Source organism: Sebastes umbrosus, chromosome 12, assembly GCF_015220745.1.
Source record: "Sebastes umbrosus isolate fSebUmb1 chromosome 12, fSebUmb1.pri, whole genome shotgun sequence".
NCBI lineage: Eukaryota > Metazoa > Chordata > Actinopteri > Perciformes > Sebastidae > Sebastes > Sebastes umbrosus.
In genome coordinates, this window is record NC_051280.1 from 12,051,537 (window position 1) to 12,074,337 (window position 22,801).

Here is a 22,801-nt window from a genome sequence, read left to right on the forward strand (position 1 = left end):
ATAGTGTGACTTAGCACCATCTGGACCAGCTACAGAATTAAAGGGCCAGTTCATTCAAATACAACTAAAAAATAAATAAATAATTTTCTGGTATCTAACCATGCAGGTAGCTTTCAAGGCTCTCTGTCTTCTGCCTCCTCTCAATGGTTCAATGGAGGTGAATGGACACTTTGTTTGTGTTGAAAATCAACATTTAAAAATCAGCAGCAACATCTCTTTCAGGCTCCCTCTTAATAACCCACAGAACAGACTGTCAGAGACTATTTCTTCTGTAGAAAGTCATTCCAATTAAAATGGTCATCTTGTATCTCTAAATACCTGAGTGCCTTGATACCATACTTTCATACTTTTACTTAGGGAATCTTTGAATGACGGACTTTTACTGTATTTCTACACTTTGGTATTGCTAAGAATCGTGATACTTCCTCCAGCATGTTTTAGCCTAAAGGTAAGTAACGCTGCTGTCAGATGTACGATAATTATCGTATTTGTACAATCATTTTTTCCCTCTGTACGATCTATAATACCAAAAGTGCCATATTGTACGATAATTGGACCATTTTGTTGAACTGGACTCGCGAGCACGGCTGATCAACGCTCATTTGAAGAGAGTTTGCACGAAAGGTAGCTTTGAATGCACCAGTAAGCCCAGTTATTTATTTAATTAGCTCAGTTTAACTGTTTTCATGCAGAATATGAATAGGCTTCCAGTCTTGCTGTCTTGTAATTTACAAAAATTGTCAGACTGAATTGACTTATGGACACACACAACCTTCCATGCATCATAGCTGCTTGCTTTAAAAAAAGAGATGTGATTAGATTTGTAAAATTACACATTTACGGCTATTTGTTCTTGTGGTTATGACTAGCGTATGATCATTTTCCTAAAAATACAACAATTTTAAGCCTCTGGTACGACAGTTTAACATTTCACATCTGTGCGTGGTCCATTTGTCACTGTGGCCTGTAACCTGGGCAGACAGGCAGGCAGGCAGGCGATACGGTGAGGTACCAAAACCTCCAGGGAGAGCTCTGGGAGACAAGGGACACAGATGAGAGAGTTACATAACGGAGAATGGAAAGGAAACATGCAGCGCTGGCGTCAGCTGGGCCAGGCTGTGACAGCGTGGAGCAAGAAGCTGTGACACTGACCTCTGGGTCACACACACATCTGGACCTACAATACACACAGCTGCACACACACACACACACACACGCACATGTCCTTATCAATATCTCTACTGCTGGAGAAGACATCACCATCAGAGGTCAGACCACTGAGATCACAGCAGCAGTGACAGAGAGAGAAAACTGTAAATGGAAGGTCCCAACATTTAGCCCATGACCTGGGAGTGAACCAGACGTGGGGCTTTACTAAATCTGCTCCATGACACCTCAAATCTCCTCCAGCGAGAGCCAGCTCTCCTCCGGTGCCAACAAAACACTCAAACAGAGTCCCTGCTTACTTTGACTCCCTCTAAGCACAACTGTGAAGTTGTTACATAAGGCGATGATCATGAAACGAGCTATCATGGAACACATAGAGAAGCTAAAACATTCTCCACCGCTGCTGAACCATTTATACACTCTGTACATTGGTGTCCTCATGCACCCTCCAAGTATGTGAGCACTACAAGTGTACTCTTGTAAGAAAATTGTATACTGAAAAAGTATTCTTAATTTTCTTTTTCCAATGCAAACACACAGCTGACAGTAAATGCCTTGAGCATCAATCAATGGAGGATGCCATATTCATATTAATGCAGAAAAAACTGCTTTAGCATGCGCCTCCTCCATTATTGTGCACATGGTGTTGCAACAGTCCTGCAGTAATGTATGCGGTGCATGTGGAGCAGAGCGGTTCAAACTTGTTGCACTTTAACCAATGGCTGAACGCTACTGCTTGTGCTTCAATAGAGAGGCGAAGTCCCGCCCCTTCCGGTGGATGACCATGGGACTGAAAACATTTGAGGTGAGAAATAGGCATTAATGTAACATATTATTGATTCATATTTGATCAGCGCGGCCTAGTTTAACTGTTTGGTCGGAGTTCGCGAGTGATTGACAACCGGCTCTCATAGACAGCAGCTGGAAAGCAGATCTCAGATCAGCTCTTACTGCTTGTTTTCCTCCGGTCTGTGAAATCTTACAGATGCCGCTAGGAGCGCCGGAGGACACCGGAAGACACAGAGGCATATGATTTTATAGAAATAACTTTTTTTAATCAGATTTGCTCCAATCTCGCCTACTTCAGCTTTATTTGTTCACATTGTCGTTGAAAAAGTTATTTTGCCTGATAATCAGGTAAAAGCTTATGAGAGATTATAAAACTTGCAAGTAGTTGGAAACTAACATCCTGACCTGGAGGAAAAGCGGCACAAGCAGCAGAAGTGCTTTAGTTTTCTTCCATAATAATGAATACGCCCTCAGAATGAACATAATGTATTTTACTTTAATTATCAAGACCTGAAGAAACATCACATTCACCTGATCCAGAGACAAACACTTCAGTTTGAGCCACTCTAACTCGACGCCTTCTTAACGAACCCGTCAGTCATCTCACTCCCCTACACAGCACAAGTTTTCATGTGCACATGTGCTCTCACACATACATAAACAAACATCTGTCCCTAAGCTCCTTACAACCAGAATGTGTGTTTGTGTGTTTGTGCGTGCTGTCAATATGGGGACAGTAATGCATTGCTGAGACAGAGATGGATGGCACGCACAATCTCAGGCAAAGCTCCAGACCTCGGCGGTCCACTCTGCCCTCCGCCATGTCCACACAGCTAGAAACCACACATCTGCCCTCAACTAACACAAATATTATATCATTATTGCTTGCAACTGGACGCAATCAAAAAGTATTTTCATTAAACTAAACTGCGGTCATGCAATGTCAGCACACGTTAGCCCCCCCCCCCACCAAATCATCACTTTTTTGTCTTTTTTGTCAGTGCTCTTTTATTCCTCAGCTGGCTGGGCAGGACGATGTGAAGCAGGCTGGAGGAGAGCACAGACGGCTTCGGGATAGTTTTGACCGCACAGCTGTTCGACACATCAAGGCAGATGTGCACATGAGCATCAAAGACAATGTTTTCATCTGCTCTGTTTCCTATCTGGAATCCTAAATTAAGCCTATGCTCCTTCTTTGGTACCAAAACTGTGCTTTGGATAACGCTAAACTGCTGTATACGGAAATTCCTAAAGTATAGTATATGTAGCATTCGTTATGAGAAATTACAGCCAAAGATAGCATATTCCAAAGCAAATAAGGCTGACAGAAATAAAAAAGCACCTCAAACTGCTATAACCCATACAGCCCTCCCCCTCCATCCCCTCCCCCCTCCTACCAGCCAGAGAGGCAGTACTCACCCACGAGACATTTTTGTTCTTGGGCACTTTTGACATGGCTCGCAGACGGAGAGGTCAAGGGCCCGACTCCCGAAACGCTCAGCGTCCTCACACACACACAGTCCGCCTTCAGCAGCCCGCTCGGAGACGGGCTTTTCATTTGACGTCCTCCACCGTTTTCCCCCCCACCCCCTGTATGCCAACCACCCTCACCAGATTTACATCTGCCTGGAGCGTCGCCCTCCAATCACACCCGGCTAAACATGATCCAAAACTGACTCAAGAAGGAGGAGGAGTGGGAGTGAGAGGAAGAAACAAATATAGGATAACTCCAAAAGTGCCTGTCAGAGGCAGAAATAGAACATGCAGAGAAGTTCCTTCAGTCTTCCACCTGAATCCTCCTCTTCCTTCTCCTTGTCAGTGGATGTCTGCTCTCCTCACAGTCATAAACGCTGTATGAATATGCAGCCAAACATCTGGCTGATGCCCCTCCTCCGCGATGCCGGAGGCTGGGGCCAGCAAACGGCCAATCCTGCCCTCCTAACATCTGGGAGAGGAGAGATTGCAAAGAGGTGGAAGGGAGGGAGGAACGTGGTGATATATGGTGATGGGATGGAGAGTGAGGGAGGTGGAGGACAGACGACTGGAGAGGGCCGATCAGGAGAGGGCAAAGCAGGACGACACAGATTGGAGGGCAGGTTACTGATCCCTAACATGAGATTATAGGGAAAAAAAACATGTTACATTGAATTGGTTGTTGTTAAATACATAATATTTTCTCCATAATTGTCCCACAAAGACATGAGAAAAGCACATACTCTTCATGATTGTATCTCTGTACATGTCATCACGCATTTTTATATTGTAATCGCGCTGCTGAGCTCCACGACAGCGATTGGCCCAAGAGAGGAAGAGATGGATTGACAGAATAAGAGATTGATGGTATTACAGATGAATGTCTCTCTCTGCCGATCCCAAATCCCCAAACTCAGTCTTCACATGAGCTCCTTCTGGAGTCACAATGTCCTGAATATACTGCTGCACTTTCCGCAACTGCAAATGACACCACAGGTGTTGTTAAAGGAGTTGTTAAACATTTTGGGAAGTGTGCTTATTACCTTTCTTAATGAGAGTGACATGAGAAGATCGATACTGTACCACTCTCATGACTGTGCTTAGAGTACAGCAGACAAGAGATGATCAGCTTAGTGTAGCATAATTGCAAGCAGGTGGAAACAGCTAAATGGAGGGAGTCTCTGTCTGAATGTCTGTCCTATTTTCTTGACAACCGTTCATCTGACTTTGACTTCACACTAGGCGGGTGTATTGCCGAGGACCCAAGGAAGTGCAGTGATGAGTGCGAGCTCTTGAGATCTACGAGACACATTTATTAGTAGTGCATTATATGTGTAGTATTGAGATGGGACCCCTATTAACTATTACATCGCTCTCTCCGTCGCTCGCTACAATATTAACCGTTAAGCTGCCCACACATGATTGGCGAAAATGCTACCCTTACCGTGGTGCACCGAACGCTGCGCTCAAAGTTCAAATTATTCAAACTTTGACCTTGGTTGCAACTGACCTTTCAAAGCGCAACCAACGAGATAACAGCTGCAACTGTTGCCTAGAAACACTGAATGGCATTCCTTGTACACTTTTTGACGCCATATAATGGCTGCGCTGCACATTGCCTCTGAGCCCCACCTCGCGGTGAGTGAAGAGCAAATTTCGTATCATGTGAAAGGCAGCTTTACACCGCCAAATGGCATGCTGCGTACAGCTAGCTCTCCATTTATGTTTGTTTAACCGTTGGCACCCAAATTATGCGTTTACTTTAGCATTGCTAGGGGATGCAACCAAGTCATGGCAGGTGTATTGCTCAGTGTGAAGTTGTTTGGATGAGCGGCTCTTGAGAAAGCTGCAAGCAGCAACACTGGAGGCCAAGTGATCGGCCCGTTACGAACAGGCACCTTTTGAACGGGCACTGCTCTACTACACACAAACAGAAACCTGAAATCAACAGGACTTGGTTTCTCAGCGATTTACAAGCTGTAACTGTTTCTTGGTGAGCAAATCCAATATGTTCACTATGATTCACCTTCACATGAGAAAAAGATTAGAGAATGAGGGGAAACAGTGCCACTGACATTGCGCTAAACTCTGATTTAATTCTCTATGTCTCTCTGATATTAGTGGCGGTGTTACACTGCCCTCAAAGGTATTTAAACGTGCAGTATCTCTCTCACTACAACCCCACGGACATTGCTTCAACATGTGGAGAAATTCAAAGCTCAACAGGCTTGCCGTACCTCGTTACTGTGTGGTTGCTAAGCTGTGGTTTAGTGAATGATCAGTTTTGGTTTTTACATCTCAGTCTATCGATTATTTAATGTGTTAATTAGTCAATTTTGAGGTGTTGGTAGGCGTATTTCTGAACTTCATAGAGAGCGAGGCTAGCTGTTCCCCCTGCTTCTAGTCTTTATGCTAAGCTAGGCTAATTGCCTCCTGGTTCCAGATCCGTATAACACACAGACATGAGAGTGGTATCAATGACCTCTTGGAAAGAAAGAAAATAAGTGTATTTCGCAAAACGTTTAACTTTTCCTTTAAAAAGTATTCTGATTAACAAATTGCAGTTTGACGTTTTTCTAAACGATGACAGGAAATATATCACAACACAAAAGCCTCTTCTAGTTCATCACATATTTATACAAATTCATATTATTTTATTTTATAGTGTTTATGTTTTAAATTGAACTATTTGATGTCTTTGCTTGTCATTTTGTTTTTTCACATGCGTGATTTCCTTTGATACATGTTTAACCTGAGATCCAAGATATTCATTACCAACAACTGCTTCTTTGTAATTGTTGCATTAAACAACTTGAAACTAGTCAGACACGGTATATTTAATTCAAGAGTTGGAACAGCTAACATGTAACCCCCCCTTTACTCCTCTACACTGCATTTCTAAGAATATATAAATAAATAAATAAATAAAAAACTGAGGCTGAGCAGCCCTGAAGAGCTTTTTTTGGTCCTACACAGAAACTCGTCTGTGATCTACAATTCCATCGCCTCCGGTGAAGTAGAAAATAGCAGTGTGAGTGTTGAGTGTGGAAACAAGTCAATACCAACCACAGCTCGCAGCGTGTTTACCAAATCCACAGGATTTTGATTCAGCGTTTTAATCAATGCCTACCTTAGCTCCGTATGGATCTGCAGCCCTTATAGATTCACCTCGACAGAAGTGGGCTTCAGGAGGACAGGAATCTCAGCTACCTCTGCAGCATAAAACACCCAGGAGACGCTGCATCCGGTACATGAAATGAAACTGGAGGCAGAAATCTGATGCCAAAACCAAAAATGTCCAAAAAACACTGGAGGTAAGATGAGAGCTAAGTGTATTTCCTGTAAATGAATCAAAACTCAACAGGCTATATGCTACTGGTCATGCTTTGAGATCATTTTTCACTGCTGCAGTGTCTCCACATGCATCTTCTCCTCTTCAGATTTAAGACTTGATACATCTGAGAACAGTTGGAAAGACACTTCAGTAATCAGATTTTAAAATCTTGTCTACAGTGAACGTGTAAGAAAACAGGTAACAAGAGAAACTCACTCTACTGAAAATCAGACAAGTCAAATACTTCCATTGGTGACGTTATCTGCTCGTTTGAATTTTGAAGCCTCTCCCAACAGTCACATTCAATTATTATCAACAAACTTTACAATCCTGCTCAAACTGATGTTCAGGTACACAGCAGGTGAATCCATAGAGCTGTGACTCTGTCTGTGCTATGTACAGTAAAGCAATGCTTTTCTAACAATGGCTTGTTTCAAATTCTTTCTAAATCGCGTACTACTGTACGTGAACCAACACCATTCCCCTCTCTCTCCCCACATTTCCTGTCTGCCTCTTCACTATATCATGCAGTCAATTTAAGCCAAAGCCGCCAAAAATAAAAAGTGAAATTCCCTCTTTGCTGCAACACACAGTCCACATTGCAGTACATTTAATGTGCAACATTTGTTAATGTCTTTTGGCAAAAGTACAACTGCCTCACCTGGCTTCCATTCATTAAAGGTGCTAAATGTATTGCCTCCACATAGCTCTCAATATGGCAACTGCTTAGTGGGTGCTAACAGAGGGGACGACAGCAAAACTGCTGACAGAGCTAACAGTGTTGACCTGAGGGGGAACGAGAGGGTGGGTGCTACGCTTCTGCAGCAGCGCCGTCTGTCGGGACGGCGTTATCAGCTGTAACGGCCGTATGAGAACAGTGCAGAGCAGTGCAGAGCGGCGGCCGTAAGCTATAGCCAGTGAGGCACGCTCACATGAATGAACATGCACTAAAAAGCACATGCGGCCGGCCCGGCTACTGTATGTCAACAAAGCATGGAGAAGCTTGGATTACAAAACACACACACACACACAGAGGGAGAGAGACTTCAATCTCTGCTCAGGTAGACATTACTCCTCTATATCTTTACATACAGATGCTATATTTATGCTCTAGATATCGTATAGAGCACCTTTAAAAATAAGACATACATTACACCAAACAAACAATGACAAGCTTAACAACCAAATCTTAAATTATAAAGATATTACAAGTGCACATAATTAGAGACTAAGCATTTCCATCCAACAATTTTAAAACAAGTGGAGAGGAAACTGAGGTCCAGAAAGTTTGTTTTTCCTGAAACGTCTTTGCTTAGTCTGGCGATCTGTCCAGGGTGTACCCAGCCTTCGCCCAATGTCAGCTGGGATCGGCTCCAGTCTAGTCCCCAGTCCTTCACCTGTTGGCCGAGCCGTCCTGACATTGACATTATGAGAACAGCAACAACTAAAGCAGAAAACAGGAAGATGTCTTAAACTCCTTCTACAAGCAAGGCAAGCACTAATCCAGCTCTGTTCTCTGCCAGCAAAGGCCACACCTGGAGGACCATTTCTAAAAAATATACATGAATTTGAAATTGATCCAACTGAAAAACCCAGCCCAGTGTTACCAACTCCTTTCTAATGAAAGTAGCTTGCAGCACTAGCTCCAAAAGTCCCTAAATCTAGGGAGAAAGTTGCCAGGTCAGCAACACTGACAGTCCATCGCTCCAGACTTCCCTCCAAAGCCACTCCTTCAAAATTATCATTGTGAACATAAACAACGAACAACTGTCAAGCTAGCAGCTTGTGGAAGACTCCGGTGACGTGCTATGAGTGCACGGGCAGAGTGCACGCAGACAGCCTACGTAAGTTCATTACAGTCCTGCGACAGCCACAGCAACCAGATTTTGTCAGAGCAATTGATTTATTGATTGCTGTCGGGATGTAAAGAGAATTTCAACTAATGTAACAAAAAATATTTTTCAAGAAAGTTGTGAACTCTAGCTTTAATATCTAAAATGTGTTGATTTGGATGTGTATCATGTGCCAATTCCATTGGCTCCCAACCTTTTTGGAGTGATGTTCCACTTGAATAGTTTTTAACTATCCAATATTTCATAATAAAGAAGCAAAGATTAGACGAAAAAAAAAGAAAAAAGAAACTGTGGTAGAACATATTTATTTTCTTATTTTCCAATCTAGTAGGTCATTTTTGACCCACTGTCTTAAATCAAGTTGGGACATCTTTTTGAATGTCATTGAAGACCGCGTAGGTCAACAAATGGAGTGAAAGTAACGGATGAGTAATGTACTTGCACCACATTAGGCAGAAGCACATTAACCATTCATCAAAAATCGTTTCAAGAATGAGTGCATCCAAACAACGCATGTTGTAGATTTTATTTCCTTCATATTTACATGCATTTGCTCGGTTCAGGGTTGTGCTAAACTGTCGTATAAGCAACGCAAAATCGACGACTGTTTGTGTCACCACATCCCACTTCTTGATGTGTCACTGCTTTTAGCCGTTGCGTGGCTTTTTGATTCTGTTAAGTTTCTTTCCTGGCTTGTTGCTGAGGTGGGCACACATCGCATGCAGCAGAACAGTATGTGGTAATCTGCGGGGCTTTGCGCTGACAGCCCATTGAGTGTTGAAGGCTGACAGTAAGCCTATTTCATGTTAGGAATGTGGCTGCGATAGAGTCCTCTGCAGTCAGCGCCATCACACAATGCACTCTATAGTATCAGCTGCAACAGGACTTAACAGAGGTTGTGTAGGCACATGATGAGAAAGCAACAATGACTGAAGCAGGAAACAGAGAGGAGGAAGGAGAGGAAGAGGGAGTTGCTGGAAAGAAGAAATGAAGAGAAACAGGTGGAGGAGAGGAGTGATCATCTCTGTCATTGAGGGGAGAGTAAAACCTGGCCTGTAATGAGACAACTGCACCTGTCTGTCCACCCGCACTCCTTCAGACAGCTCAGTCAGGACACATGATGTGAGGAGAACAGCTCTTCTAAGCAGCTGTCATGTATTTATAATGATTCAAATCAAACTGTTGCCTCACGGTGGATAACCAACCAGAGGTGAAAGCATCCCATACAGGTTTATAGGTAACATGTTCATGAAGTCTCATACTGGGATCAATACAGAGAGCTGGTTGACAATGACACAGTCTGTCCTGATAAACTCGCATAGACCGTCACTGAGAAGTAAGCAAATAACAGGTTGTAAGAGTCACAGCTGCTAACAGACTGCAGATGCCTGGCGATAAAATGCATTGTTTGTAAAAGTATACATTGACTCTAGTGACTAAACATTCAATAATCTGCCCGTTGTACAGATGTATCAGCCCTGTTGCTATGGGATCAAAAACATGCTGCATGTGATGCTGCGATGGTCACTTACATAGGTGGACTGCACTCTCCGCCAGTGTCCCAGCCCACAGCAATACATCAATACATACAGTGGCGGGGAAGGAGGAGGGGGACAGGCCGATGGAGCCTCCGGAGGCGGGTCGTCTCAGGCCAGGATCCTCATGGCACAGGTGATCCACCTGATCGCTACCTCTTCAGGGAGTTCTTGAAACAACAGCAAAAAAAAAAAGAGAAAGAATCTCTCAGAGGAGGATCACCTGGCTGGTCCCTCTCATAAGTCCTCAGATGAGTTCAGGTCTCACAGCATCTTCAAAGTCCTGTGCTCTGTCTGTCCCGTGGACCAGTCTGATGTGCAGAGAAGTGTGTGAGGTTCGTATGTCTTCTTGGGTGTGTGTGTGTGTGTGTGTGCTCACCTCATCTCAGAAGGACAGGTGGTTCATCTGCCATTCTGTGTTTATTTACCGTCCCACTACCTCACCTCACCCCACTCTCTGTCCCGACTCACCCCAGCTTAAACCCCCCGAATACTCTTCCTCCAAAAACTAAATGTCTTCTCTGTTGATGTCTCTCAGTGCTCTGTAGTCTGTCAGATCTATCCAATCAGAGCCCTCGCATCACTTCACATCCGTGTTGCCTGTATCCCTCCCGTGTGAGCCCACCCTGGGAGTCCAGATTTTCAGTTTCTGTGCAATTCCTCTTTTCTTCCTCCTCCCAAAAAAAAAAAATCGCAGCTCTATAGCTCCACCTCCTCCAGTATCTGTCACTCCAGCATGCTGCCTCCCTCTCTCAGGGGTCCTCTCTCATCAGGAGCAGTCCTGCTTACCTGAGTCACTCTTTGCACTCCTGTTGTGACAGTGCATGCACGTGTGAGTGTGAGTGTGTGTGTGTGTGGAGGCTGCAGCTGGCTGGCGCTCACCGCTCTCCCTCTCTCTCTCTGTTGCCATGCTAGAGCAGGTAACATTCGGCTAGCGCAGGAGACACACAGCCTGAATTCAAATGCGCCTCCAGCCTCTCAGATTTACAAAGCCTCCACCCCTCCTTAACAGCAAACCCCCCCACCTCCTCTCCTCTCCTCCTCCATCATCTCTCTCTCTGCACCCCTCTTCTTCCCCCGCCCCCCCCTCTATCTCATTCTCCTCATCTCTGTCCACAATGTTGTGCTCCCTGCACTGTTGCTTCATTTCATGTCATTTCTTTCTCCCCTCTGCTGCCATGCACGCTCCGTCTTGTTTTTCATGTTACCTTGAGAGCGGGATGAGGAGGCACTGGGGATAATTCTGCTTCGGCTCAATACTACAAAAATCCCTCTTTTCAAAGTCATTTCTGGCCATAATTGAGTCCAAAAACTTCTTGCCACAAGTGAAGGGAATCTGTGAGAATATTTCAACCTGTTTCCAAAAGAAATCAACTAGTTTCTCAAAGTGTCTGGCATCTTTTTTTTAGACTAAATGTAATCTTTTTAAGAAAAAGAAGAGTCAACTCTATCAGCTCTTTGAGGCTGTAACTGTGCACAGTGATGCATTGACAAATATGAACATGCTCACAATGACAATGTTAAAAGTAAGGTCAGTAATGCTGAGAAACAAGCAAGAGTACACTAGTTTTAAAAAAATTATCCAACTAAAAAACCCAGCCCAGTGTTTCCAACTCATTTCCAATGAAAGTAGCTAGCAGCACGAGCTTAAAAAGTCCCTACATCTAGCGAGAAAGTCGCCAAGTCAGCAACACTGGCAGTTCGACCCTTCAAGCCTCCCTCCAAAGTCACTCCCCCCAAATAATCATTATGAACGTAAAAAATGAACATGGGTATTGCTAGTACTCGGTAGATAGCAGGAGGGCTGGCAAGTATGATAATAAACCTGTCCAATCATTTCAATGAAATGAATGCAATGATTGGACGGGCTTATTATCATACTTGCCAACCCTCCTGATTTTCCTGGGAGACTGACGTTTTTCATTGCCCTCTCCCGGTTTCCTTCCGTGGCCTTATTCCTCCCAATTTATGACATGTTCACACCTTTTTTTTCCTTTTCATTATCTCAACCTGTTTCTGGCACTGTACAGCGTGTATAAGCACTTACTGTTTCCACCAGGACGACAATACAGCTACACCAAATGTCTTTTCCACACATCACAGTAAAGCTGGCGTGGCGTGGCACAAACCATTGGAAATAACGGGTTTCAGAGCGCAGGGGTGCTGTTGTCGCATTGTGTCTGCAAGGACCTTCAGTGAGTGAGAGAAGGAGAGAGAAATGGAGAGAGCTAACTGAAAGAAATACTCAAGCAGGGGCAAAAAAATAATGAATGAATAAAAACTAATGAGAATGAGTTTACGCCCGAGATTCACTCAAGTTCACGCCAGAGGGGCGAATTAATCAGTTTTCTTTCCTGAGAATTAAAAGTTAAACTAAAAGTATGCCTATTTAACAAAAATTGCTGTTGCAGTGTACTTATTATGTTGTTATTTTCATTCTTTAAAAGTCACCAGAATGCTGGAAAGAAACCCCAGACCCCCACTTTGGTTTTGAGATCCTCCCTATTTTTGAGGTCTCAAGGTTGGCAAATATGTTTTTTACAGTCCTGCAACAGCCACAGGTACCAGATTTTTTTTTTTTTTTTGTCAGAGCATTTGATTTATTGATTGCTGCCGGGATGTAACGGGAACTTCAACTAATATGACAAAAAAGGTATTTGAAGAACATTACCAACCCTAGCTTTAATATGTTATGTTTAGCAGGTAATGTTTACACCGTCTTAGTTAATTAGCAATAAACACAAAGTACAGCTGAGGCTGATGGGAATGTCATTTGTTTTGCAGGTATTTGGTCATAAACCAAAGTATTGGAAATGGACAATTAAAAATTGATGGATGAGAAGTTAAAAGATCAACACGGTTATTACAGATCATCCTGAGGGGACAATGGGAATCTTTACCAAATTTCGCAGCAATACATCCACTAATTTGTGAGACATTTCACCTGCTGGTGGTTCTAGAGAAAGAGTCAGAGGAAAAATAAAGTCATTGGGATTCAACCTTTGTCATTCAAATTAATCATGTATGTGGAAATTGGATTGAAGAGTAAGAGTAGGTCTGTCTGTTGGTGCCAATCCATTTTGTAGATGAAGATATATTTCATAGAATGAGGGCAAACTTTGAGCTGCTAGAGGGGCTATATTAAAGTCAGGGGATCTCCAAAGTTATTATGATAATCCTCTAGGAATCGTGGATATCTGCACAAAGTGTAAATCTATCCAATAGCTGTTGAGATGTTTCATCAAAAAGCAAACCAGCCTCATGGTGGCAGTAGAGGAAAAGCCGGGGGATCATCAGCTCTGCGTTCCAATACCTGTACTACCATACTATTTAGTATGCCAGAAAAAAATGTAGTATATCCCAATACACAGTATGTCAAATGCATTATGCAAAAAATACCAGGATGTCTGACCTACTACATCTGGTCGCATTTTGCAGTATGCAAGCCAGCATGCTTTTCTGGCAGTACTGACCCACAGTCCTCTGCACAGCGGATATATGAGAAAGAGGGTCAAAGTTCAGGGCACAATGTTCTGACGAAGTAGTATGTCCTAATTGTATGCATACTGCATGCAATCAGTATGTACTTTGTAAGTATGTACTAGAAGTAAAAAGAAAAAGTATGCGACTCGGAACGTAGCCCAAATTCAGAAGGATTCATCCTGTTTTCACCATGAATGTCTGCACAACATTTCAATCCGTCTAAAAGTTGTTGAGATATTTCAATCTGGACCAAAGTGGTAATGTGACCCGCCAGATGGTTTGTCATTGGAAACTGTTTGGAAAAGGACAGCCCTTCCAAAGAATACTTGGCAAGTGATTGGATGAACCATCTGTCAATCAAACTCTTGCCGAAGCCAGTCGGGAGAAGAGCGAAAACATCTTTTCCATCAAGAAAAGCCTTCAGTGCCGTTCTTGGCTCTTCTTTCAGTGAAGAAATACTCTCTGTGTCTGATATAACTGATGCTATTGCAGCATCTATGCTAACCTCTTCAGGAGCCGCGATTGTTGTTTTGAACAGTCACCTCTCCGTGTGACTTCACACACACCTAAGCCACGCCCGTAACTGCCAGTAGCTCCTCACAGGACGCAGATTGGTCTGTGATCTGGCTTGCCGGACACAAACTTGAAGCCTGACAAGAAGGATTCTTGCGTGATCTTGTGATCTTGTGACACTGTGCGAATCCAGCTGCCGTGCAAGGTAACCAAAGTGGTGGACCAGACTTAAACAACCGGAAACAACCGACAGACCATCATTGCTATTCCACACAGCAAGCGCGGCAAAAATAATTAAAATTGAACTTAACAGGATTTAGCATTCTCCACCAGACCACTATGTACAGAAATAAAATATGCGAAGATATAATTGAAAAGTTTTTAAATACTCAGAGAATTCTATTTGAAAAGTTTGTTGGTGGTTAGTCAAAAATTTCTCACATGGGTAAGTTGAGCTTGGACAGTTTTGTAGTCATGACCTATCACTATGGCCCTGGCATCTGTATGTCCAAAGAAAAAGGGCAGGTTGTTGCACATGTACTTCAAATAAGTTGATTTGTTGGAAATGTGTCGAAGTAATCCTACTGCACTGGCAGATTATTTTTGACCTGACTTATTCAAATTAGACTTTAAGGACTAAATTTCAGGTTTTTGCATACTGAATATGAAGTTAAAATTGGATGAATTCATGCAAATCTTCTCTAAGCATGCATGAAAAGTTAATTTTATGGCAAAAAAAAGCCCAAGAAAATGAAAGCCTGTGCCTCAGAGAACTCTTTATAGTTGAACGTGGATCTTACATACTCGGATAAAGAGGAATACATGCAGGCTGTTGCTTTTTCCTTTGATCATTCGGAGCATTCATTCTGTGTCACGGGAATAAAAGAAAGACCATCTCCAGACTGTAAAATAGCCACAATAAGTCAAGATGCACTAATGCTTTCTTGCAGATTATAGAATGAATCATTAAGGAGGCTGTGGGGAAATTAAGGGAAGTTAATTTTAGTTTTCATACCAGTAAATGAAAGCAGGCCAGCTCTGGTCCCTCCCTGTGAATTACAGCTGCCTGTCTAGTGTCCTGTCACTGTCGCTGTGTATATCATTAATAACACATTTTAACAAATCTTCCCACTCAATGATGATTCACCAGATTTATCACCACGGCTGCAGAAGGACATTTGCTCCTATTTTTCAAATTCCTTCATGTTTTCCCTTTTTTTTTTTGGAGAGACATCAGCCAATTCCCTTAAACAGTTTGTCCCGCAGCCCTGGCTCATCCATCAGACGGACAAAGACCAAGTGCTCCATGGGGTGTAATTCAGTCAGATGTGTCCTGGTGGAGGATTATACACCAGCCAGCGTCTCTCTGTGGTGTCACTGTGGCGTTCTGTATTGATACAGCCACACACAGAGCCCAAGGTCACAATTCAGTGAGTTATACTGCCATGAAAACACATAAACCACCATGGTGCCGGCACCAGAGGCAAAAGACGAGGGCGAGATGCTAATTTGCAAACAGCCAAGGACGAAGCAAGTGAGTTAGAAGCGGCAAGACACAAAGGAAATATATATCTGGTTCTGTGATAGAGGCGAACATATGCTGAAGAAGAAAACTGCAACTGAAATCATGAGAGAAAGACAGATAATACTCGCAGCGTCTTCAGTAAAGTCTATAAAGATTGATGGCAGCTGAGAGGAGTAACTGGTATGATCTCTTAACATTTACACGTGGGTGACACATTAAAGGAAAAACTTCTGAACTATAACAATTGCAGATGCTTCTACAAGTGTCATTTTCATGGCATGGTTTGGGGATGGTTTACTGTAAATCAATACAAAGTTATTTTGATGAGTGATCATCTTTATCCTATGGAGAAATATATCTATCCTTGAGAGTTTTTTGTCTCAGATCAAAGATATTTGTCTGAGACAGGCAGACTGTGGCAAAATCTTGTAGTCTGCTGATATATAACGTTACCCAGATTGTTCATTCAGTGGCAGCTGATACAAAAAACAGTCATTTATGAGCTCTTATTTCAAATAGAGTGTCAGGAACATTTGTTTAAAACTGGATGGAGCATTTTGGTAAGTTGCCATAAACATTTTCAGTTGCTCACTTTCCGTATCCTAATGAGCATTTTGGTGGCGTTTTTGATTATGTTGATTTTTCTTATTGAACTTATTGTTCCATAAGGTAGCCTACTGGGCGACACTTTTATGGAAGCCCTGAGAGGCAAGGGAGAAAAAAAAAACAACTTTCGATCCACTTTCTAAGTTTGATCTAAATCGTTTTCTCTCCTGTGTTTATGACTTAAGAAAAGGTGAAAGTTCAAAAACAGTTTTGCCAGAATCATTTTTACCATTTTTGTGTTCATCTGTGAAAAAAAAAAGTTTTGCAAGGTGATATTTTTTTTTTCTTCATAAGGATTGGATGAGTTTTAATTTCTCCATGGACTCTAAACACAAGGTAAATATATTGTGTGTTAGCAAGTTATGCGTATTAAAACTCACCCGGAATAAAACGTGGCTGCTTTTAGTCCTATTTAGAACATGGGGTTGAGGTGCACCTCAGCCTCTTGTGGCCAAAATTAGTATTACCACAAAACATGATCTTGACAACAACGAAAACAATTGCCTGCCAAAACTTTTTTTTTCACCTGCTTTCACAGATGAAAAAAACAGAGAAATTTAGAAGAATAATCCTGGCACAACCTATTTTTCACCTGTTGTGCCACCGTTAAGGAATCCCTGAAAGGCGAGTGAGAAAAAAATATTCTGGGAATCCATTTTCTAAGTCTGATCTAAATGGTTTTCTCTCCTGTGTTTGTGACTGAAGAACAGGTGAACATTTTGTTTTCATCTGTGAAAACAGGTGAAATGAATATTACAACAAACATGATCTTGAGTTTCTTTTTTTTAAACAGCCTGTCAAATGTTTTTTTTTCACCTGTTTTCACAGCTGAAACAACTTAAAAACTTAGAAAAATAAACCTGGCAAAACTTTCTTCTTTTCACATGACAATTTCTTTTTCCACATTTCACAGATGGAAAAAAAATAAGCAACTAACAAAGATGATCCTGTCAAAACCTTTTTTTTCCACCGGTTCTTAATTCATAAACACAGGAGAGAAAACAATTTAGATCAGACTTAGAAAATGGATCACCAGATTTTTTTTTTCTCACTTGCCGCTCAGGGCTTCCATACACCTTAAATCAATGAAGTGAAATAAATTGGCAATTCAGTCAGATTACAGGCAAGGATGAGTTTCTTGTACAATAACATATAGATATGTTTTCATTTGTTTCATTTGTGTTAAAGGAAGAAAAAGCTGTTTTTGAAAGTTTAGTTTAGTTTGAAGTAATAACAATTATTAATAATAAATAATTAATTTTCAGAGCACTTATTTATATTGCAATATTTATCGATCAAAGGGTGACCCCAGATTAATTCAAAGAATAACTCCACTCACCGTAGAACTGATTTCACCCATTGTTGATTTGAAAATATTGTCAAAATATTTATTGTACAGAGGTATTAAAACAAAGGATATTTATTTAACATAGTTACAGTTGTTTGAAATGGTTTAAAAGCTTTTGTTTACAATAAATGTTTTCACTTTTTGTTAACAAATGTGGAACAGATAAAAAAAAAAATGTAGCAGGTAAACATAAAATTAAGTATCAATAAATACATTTGGTTTCTAATATGTCACAGAAAAATGAAAACAGCTGTCTTACCGTACAATCCAACCTACAGAATCATTTTTACACTTTGATTTGGATGAATGGCCCCAGAACACATTTAGAGCCATTACAATTCAAAGCACGTTGTTCTTGATCATCAGTACCAGCTCCATGTTTCTCTGGTGCTGCTCCCTACACATAAATATACCAACTGTTCAACCATCCGTAATCAAAGCGGATCCTTCATTAACAACAGAATGTGCCACTCCTCCTCAAAACATGCTCTGCCTTCTGAAAATCCTCAGCCTAGTCAGGAATGTAAAGTAGATAAAAGTCAGGCTCACCAGCACATTTTTCAGTGGGTACAACACAGGAGTTACATAACCAAACACAACAATCAGAGCGACTCGGAGGATAAAGAAAGGAAGGTCCTGCAGAGCAGCTCCAGCAGAAGACAACAAAGGGTTGTGAGGAGTGATGACCATGCGGAGAGTGGAAATAAAGGCGAGGATGTAAACGGGGAACACCCAGGCCGAATAGAAGACTGACGGCTCTCCTGCCACTCTCACCATCTCCACAGTGTCTAGCCAGAACAGGAAACTATCCACAAACACCTCTGACCTCCCGTCGCTCCTCCACAGGAAGCCCAGAGGACCAGAGTAGGACCGTGGACGTGACGATGAGGAGTACAGGTAGGCGACGCTGGGTGCTCGTGAGCTGGGTGTTGAGTGGCTGGGTGAGCCGGCGCGGTCCTGCCATCTGCCTGAGGTGCCGCCATTCCTGGCCTCTGGGTGGCCTTGGGTCAAACCGTTCTGGCCTTCATCGGTGTGCAGCTGGCCTGTTACGGTGGTCACCTGTTCCAGGTGGGTGAGGACGGGGCCTGGCATGGTAAAGTCAGAATCCAGGCTGTTGGCTGAAAATGACAAGAGCACACACAACATCAGCTGTTACACTACATGCAGCCAATGTCAAGATCATTGGTTACTGTCATTTTTCTCCAATATCAATTGATTCTGACATCATGTGTTTCTGTTATTTTTCCTTGATATACATAGGATATATAAAATAATAGAAACACCGATCAGTATAGCACAATACAGTTGTACACTGTAACCTTCATGAAGGCAGGATTCATTGCAGGACTGTTGTATTAGATTGCATTAGTTTTAGTTAGGTGTAACTTATAAACTGGCAACCAAATGTACAGCTGTGTACTTCATGACTGTATGGAGCTACTGTAGTCTTGCTCTTCGACATATAGAGCCAAAGAACATGCAAATGATCAATTTCATTATGCCTTTCTTATTAAGTTTTGATATTGTCATTCGTTAAGCACTTTCTTTTTAACTCTTTGCTGGCTCACTGTGGCTACCAGACAAAAAAAACTGAAATAGTCACAGTTGCAGGTCATGGATAAAATGAAAATCAACCATTAAAAAATACGTGTTTTAGGGGCTTGTGTATACTGTATATGCCATCAGGGCTGGATTAGCCTGCTAGTGGTCCCCAGGGGAAAAGTGAGCGGTGGGCTCTCCGACACCATACGTTCACTAAAGTCAATTTGCCCAGGGTCCCACAGACCAACCAGTATGTCTACACTGGAATAGTACCATGCTCCAGGTTCGCTGTCTGTTAATTAAATTGTGACAATTTAATTAAACATACATTTGTTTAAGGATATGCACCCTGCAAGCATAATATTAACTTTATATACTTATTATATAAAGTTTATATTATAAACTTATTAATATTATATTCCATTTCCGCCAATAGATCCCCCGAAATGTTACACACTGTTCCTTTAAAGGTGTTAAAGGTAAACTAGATTTTGGGACAGGGACCTTCTATAAGGCAGGGCCTCAAAATACCATACCATAAAGTAATGGCCACACAGACACCCTGGGGACCTCTGAGGGTCTGAGGAGGTCTGTTGCAGTTGACATAAGAAACTGACCAAATGTTGATACGATGGACAATAATAAGAATATCAGCTCAGCGCATGTGTATGTGACGTGTACACCTGTAATGATTCACACCTTTTTCACAGCAGACATTTTGACTTGTCATAGCAGGAAAAGCTAAGGTGTTATTAATAGCCATTTAATAGCAGCTACTAATACCATAAATGTCTGTGTTCTAGCCAAGTGCCCCAGTACGTCATGATAAAGTGACAGTGAGACAGCATGCACAATACCAGGACCCTGAAACTGAAGTAGCTAAATGGAACCATAATCAATTTTACTGCTTTTCCTACTGTGACATGATAAAATATCTACGGAAGAAAAAGCCTTTGATCCAGCTGATCCCACAGAGCAAACAAAATAAAACTTAAACACTTTAAATGCAGGACATCTACTCTTGAACATCATTTAGATTTTAAATAATACCAACAACTTAGCCAAGACTTACATTTTCCGATGAGCTTGCAGGGGCGAATCCTTTCTATGATATCCACACAGATGAGGGAGACAAGGACCAAGGAAACGGGCAACTCTGTGAAATGGTCCAACTTGTGTCCTCTGTCCACCTGCACCTACAGTACAACCGATAACAGCAAACATTAATGTGAACTCAATAGTAGAAAGAACCGATCTGCCACTTAGAAACCATGAGGGATGAAGCAGGAAGAAACCGAATCGAAACTCTTCATTATGGCATTTGGCTGGACTGAGAGTGAGGAGCCAAGTTTTATGAAGCCATCTGATTTTATCACCTCATCATTATGGACATTTAGATGCTGCTGAATGCCCTTAAAACAAGATTAAGAAATATTTGATGCATGAATATGTCTGACAAGCCTTTGTGTGGCCAGATGCTCTTATTGATGTCCTTGCTTGTATATGAATAAAAGACACGGTGTCACATATCTGCATTTTTTTAGGGTGGTGGACGATATTAAAGTTTGAGTTAATGGCCAACTTGTTATGTTCCCTGTGGGTTACTGAATACCCCAGAGAGAGAGCACAGTCATGTGACGCTGTACACGCTTCCACTGTCTTTTTCTTTTCCCTTGTTTGATGCCAAAGTCCCTCTCATTGCACGGTGAGATCATATTTGCAACTTCAAGAAGGAAAATCTCAAGAGAGTGAGGTGACAAGTCATCTTCTTCTTTGTCTGTGGTGCAATGCTCCGTGTCAACCATCACTCAGTGAATAATCATAAACACATTCTCTTACACAAGGGGGCCATAAAACGAGCTTGTGCCACAAATGGGACCATTTACAAGAAAAAGGCCTGTTCAAGGACCCCGTCGGAGCATGACAGAACAAAACATCAACAGGTGACAAGAACGATCAGTCCTGATGACGTTACCTTGGAGCTGGCTATTAAAATAGCAAAGCAGGGTAGTGTACACAGGATGAGATACGCCAAAGCTGTCGGTCTCCTGAAAAACAAAACAAGTTGTTCTTACTTCACATTTGAATAATGATCATTTCAATATAATGAATACTTGTTCCGTCTTTATAGGAAGTGCTGATCTTATTCTCAATATACTGTATTGTATCGTGTTATTGTCAATATAACGTTGTTACAGTGGACAAAAGTTGCCGAATACATTTATTCAATTATAATTGTTAGATACTTGAGTATTTCCATTTTATGCTACTTAAAGCTGCAATCGGTAACTTTGAGCAAATATGATTAAAAGTTATTTTTTATAAAACTGTCACTATATCCTGACAGTAGTGCATGAGACAGATAATCTGTGAAAAAAAATCATCATGTTCCTCTGCTTCCTCGTAGCGCTTCTAATGACATCAGCAAGATTTCACCACGCCAGAATGAAAACAAACCAATCAGGAGCCGAGCAGTCTCAATTACTGCTTGCGAAACTCGTGAACTCCGATCAAACGGTCAAACTAGGCAGCGCTGATCAAATATGAGAAATTCATATTTGATCAGCGCTGCCTAGTTTGACCGTTTGATCTGAGTTTGCAAGTTCGTGAGCAGTGATTGACAGCTGCTGTAGAGACAGCTCGGCTCCGATTGGTTGTTTTTGTTTCGGTGCGGTGAAATCTTGCTGATGTCATTAGAAGCGCTACGAGGACACAGAGGACACACGATTTTTTCTTTTTCACAGATTATCTGTCTCATGCACTTCTGTCAGGATATAGTGACAGTTTTATACACATTTCTTATCATATTTGCTCAAAGTTACTGACTGCAGCTTTAATACTTAGCAAATATTGACATTTATCAAGTTACTTTGTAGATTAAAGCGAGACCATGTAACTTTTTGCTAAACAAAGACCACTGTGGCCACAAGTTACAATTATGGGATGATATAAAAAACTAGTGCAACAGTAGCTCAAGCACAGAAACTGACAAACTCACTCAGTGACGTCAGTTACGAAGCAACATCTAGCTAGTTTTTCCTCTCACTACTTCATTGTTATCAAGTGTTTTTCTCCTTCGTCAAATCAATTTTAAAATCCCAAATGTGCATTTAAAGAGTTTGTGTTCAAACCATTTTGACTTTGAATTGTGTCATTTGTTTTAGGTAAGATGCTTTATCTGGTACTTAATCAATGTGTCATTGATTAAAGCTGTACTCACCACTGTGTGATCTCTGAGATAAAACTCCGCCGCTTCAGGATCAGATATTTCAGAGGAACCCACACCAGCAGGGTCACAGAGGTCACATAGGCGATGGAGGCCGCCACCACTAGCCAGTAGGCTGTTAGATCCCGTCCTCTCACATCACGTATGAGGCTGGCGAATCTCTCCATTATGACAAAGATGGGTACGATAAGGGCTGCAAACTGCAGCACCTCATACAGGATGAGCTTGACCGTCTTCCCCGAGGGCATGGTCCCTGAACACCAGTCTCTGGTGTGAACTTGGAGCGAAAGACTTTGACAATCATCTCCCACGAAACGAGCCAGTCGAGCCGTTGGACTCTGCACACTGACATTGCTTACACTGCACTGGAGGCTGTATTCTTTTTATTGCTGAGGTAATGAGGTGGT

The 22,801-nt window shown here is 42.0% G+C and overlaps 2 protein-coding genes across 3 annotated transcripts in view; both read right to left on the reverse strand.

Annotated features, from left to right (window-relative positions):
• cacnb2b (calcium channel, voltage-dependent, beta 2b) overlaps positions 1 to 10,836 on the reverse strand; it is a 52,444-nt gene extending 41,608 nt beyond the window's left edge. Inside the window, exon 1 of one of the 2 annotated variants that reach the window (XM_037786931.1) lies at positions 10,149 to 10,836. In XM_037786931.1, coding sequence (XP_037642859.1) covers positions 10,149 to 10,196 — 48 coding nt within the window. In that variant the 5' untranslated portion in view covers positions 10,197 to 10,836. The remainder of the gene's footprint in view (positions 1 to 10,148) is intronic. The other variant, XM_037786929.1, reaches the window with a different exon arrangement.
• Positions 10,837 to 17,692: 6,856 nt separating this feature from the next.
• On the reverse strand, positions 17,693 to 22,760 carry si:dkey-32m20.1 (transmembrane protein 236). The gene is made up of 4 exons (XM_037787958.1): positions 22,389 to 22,760; positions 21,144 to 21,216; positions 20,241 to 20,364; positions 17,693 to 18,744 (listed from the first exon to the last, which is right to left on the reverse strand). Exons 1-4 carry the CDS (start codon positions 22,640 to 22,642, stop codon positions 18,104 to 18,106), a joined length of 1,092 nt encoding a protein of 363 aa, XP_037643886.1. The 5' UTR covers positions 22,643 to 22,760; the 3' UTR covers positions 17,693 to 18,103.
• Between the last annotated feature and the right edge of the window lie 41 nt (positions 22,761 to 22,801).

Excerpts from the sequence above, each read along its gene's own strand:
- si:dkey-32m20.1 (XM_037787958.1), bottom strand. The coding sequence starts at position 22,642 with ATGCCCTCGGGGAAGACGGTCAAGCTCATCCTGTATGAGGTGCTGCAG. Across the intron at positions 21,217-22,388 it reads ATCTCAGAGATCACACAGTG|GAGACCGACAGCTTTGGCGT; the intron begins GTGAGTACAGCT and ends TTTGTTTTTCAG. Across the intron at positions 20,365-21,143 it reads TTTTAATAGCCAGCTCCAAG|GTGCAGGTGGACAGAGGACA; the intron begins GTAACGTCATCA and ends GTTGTACTGTAG.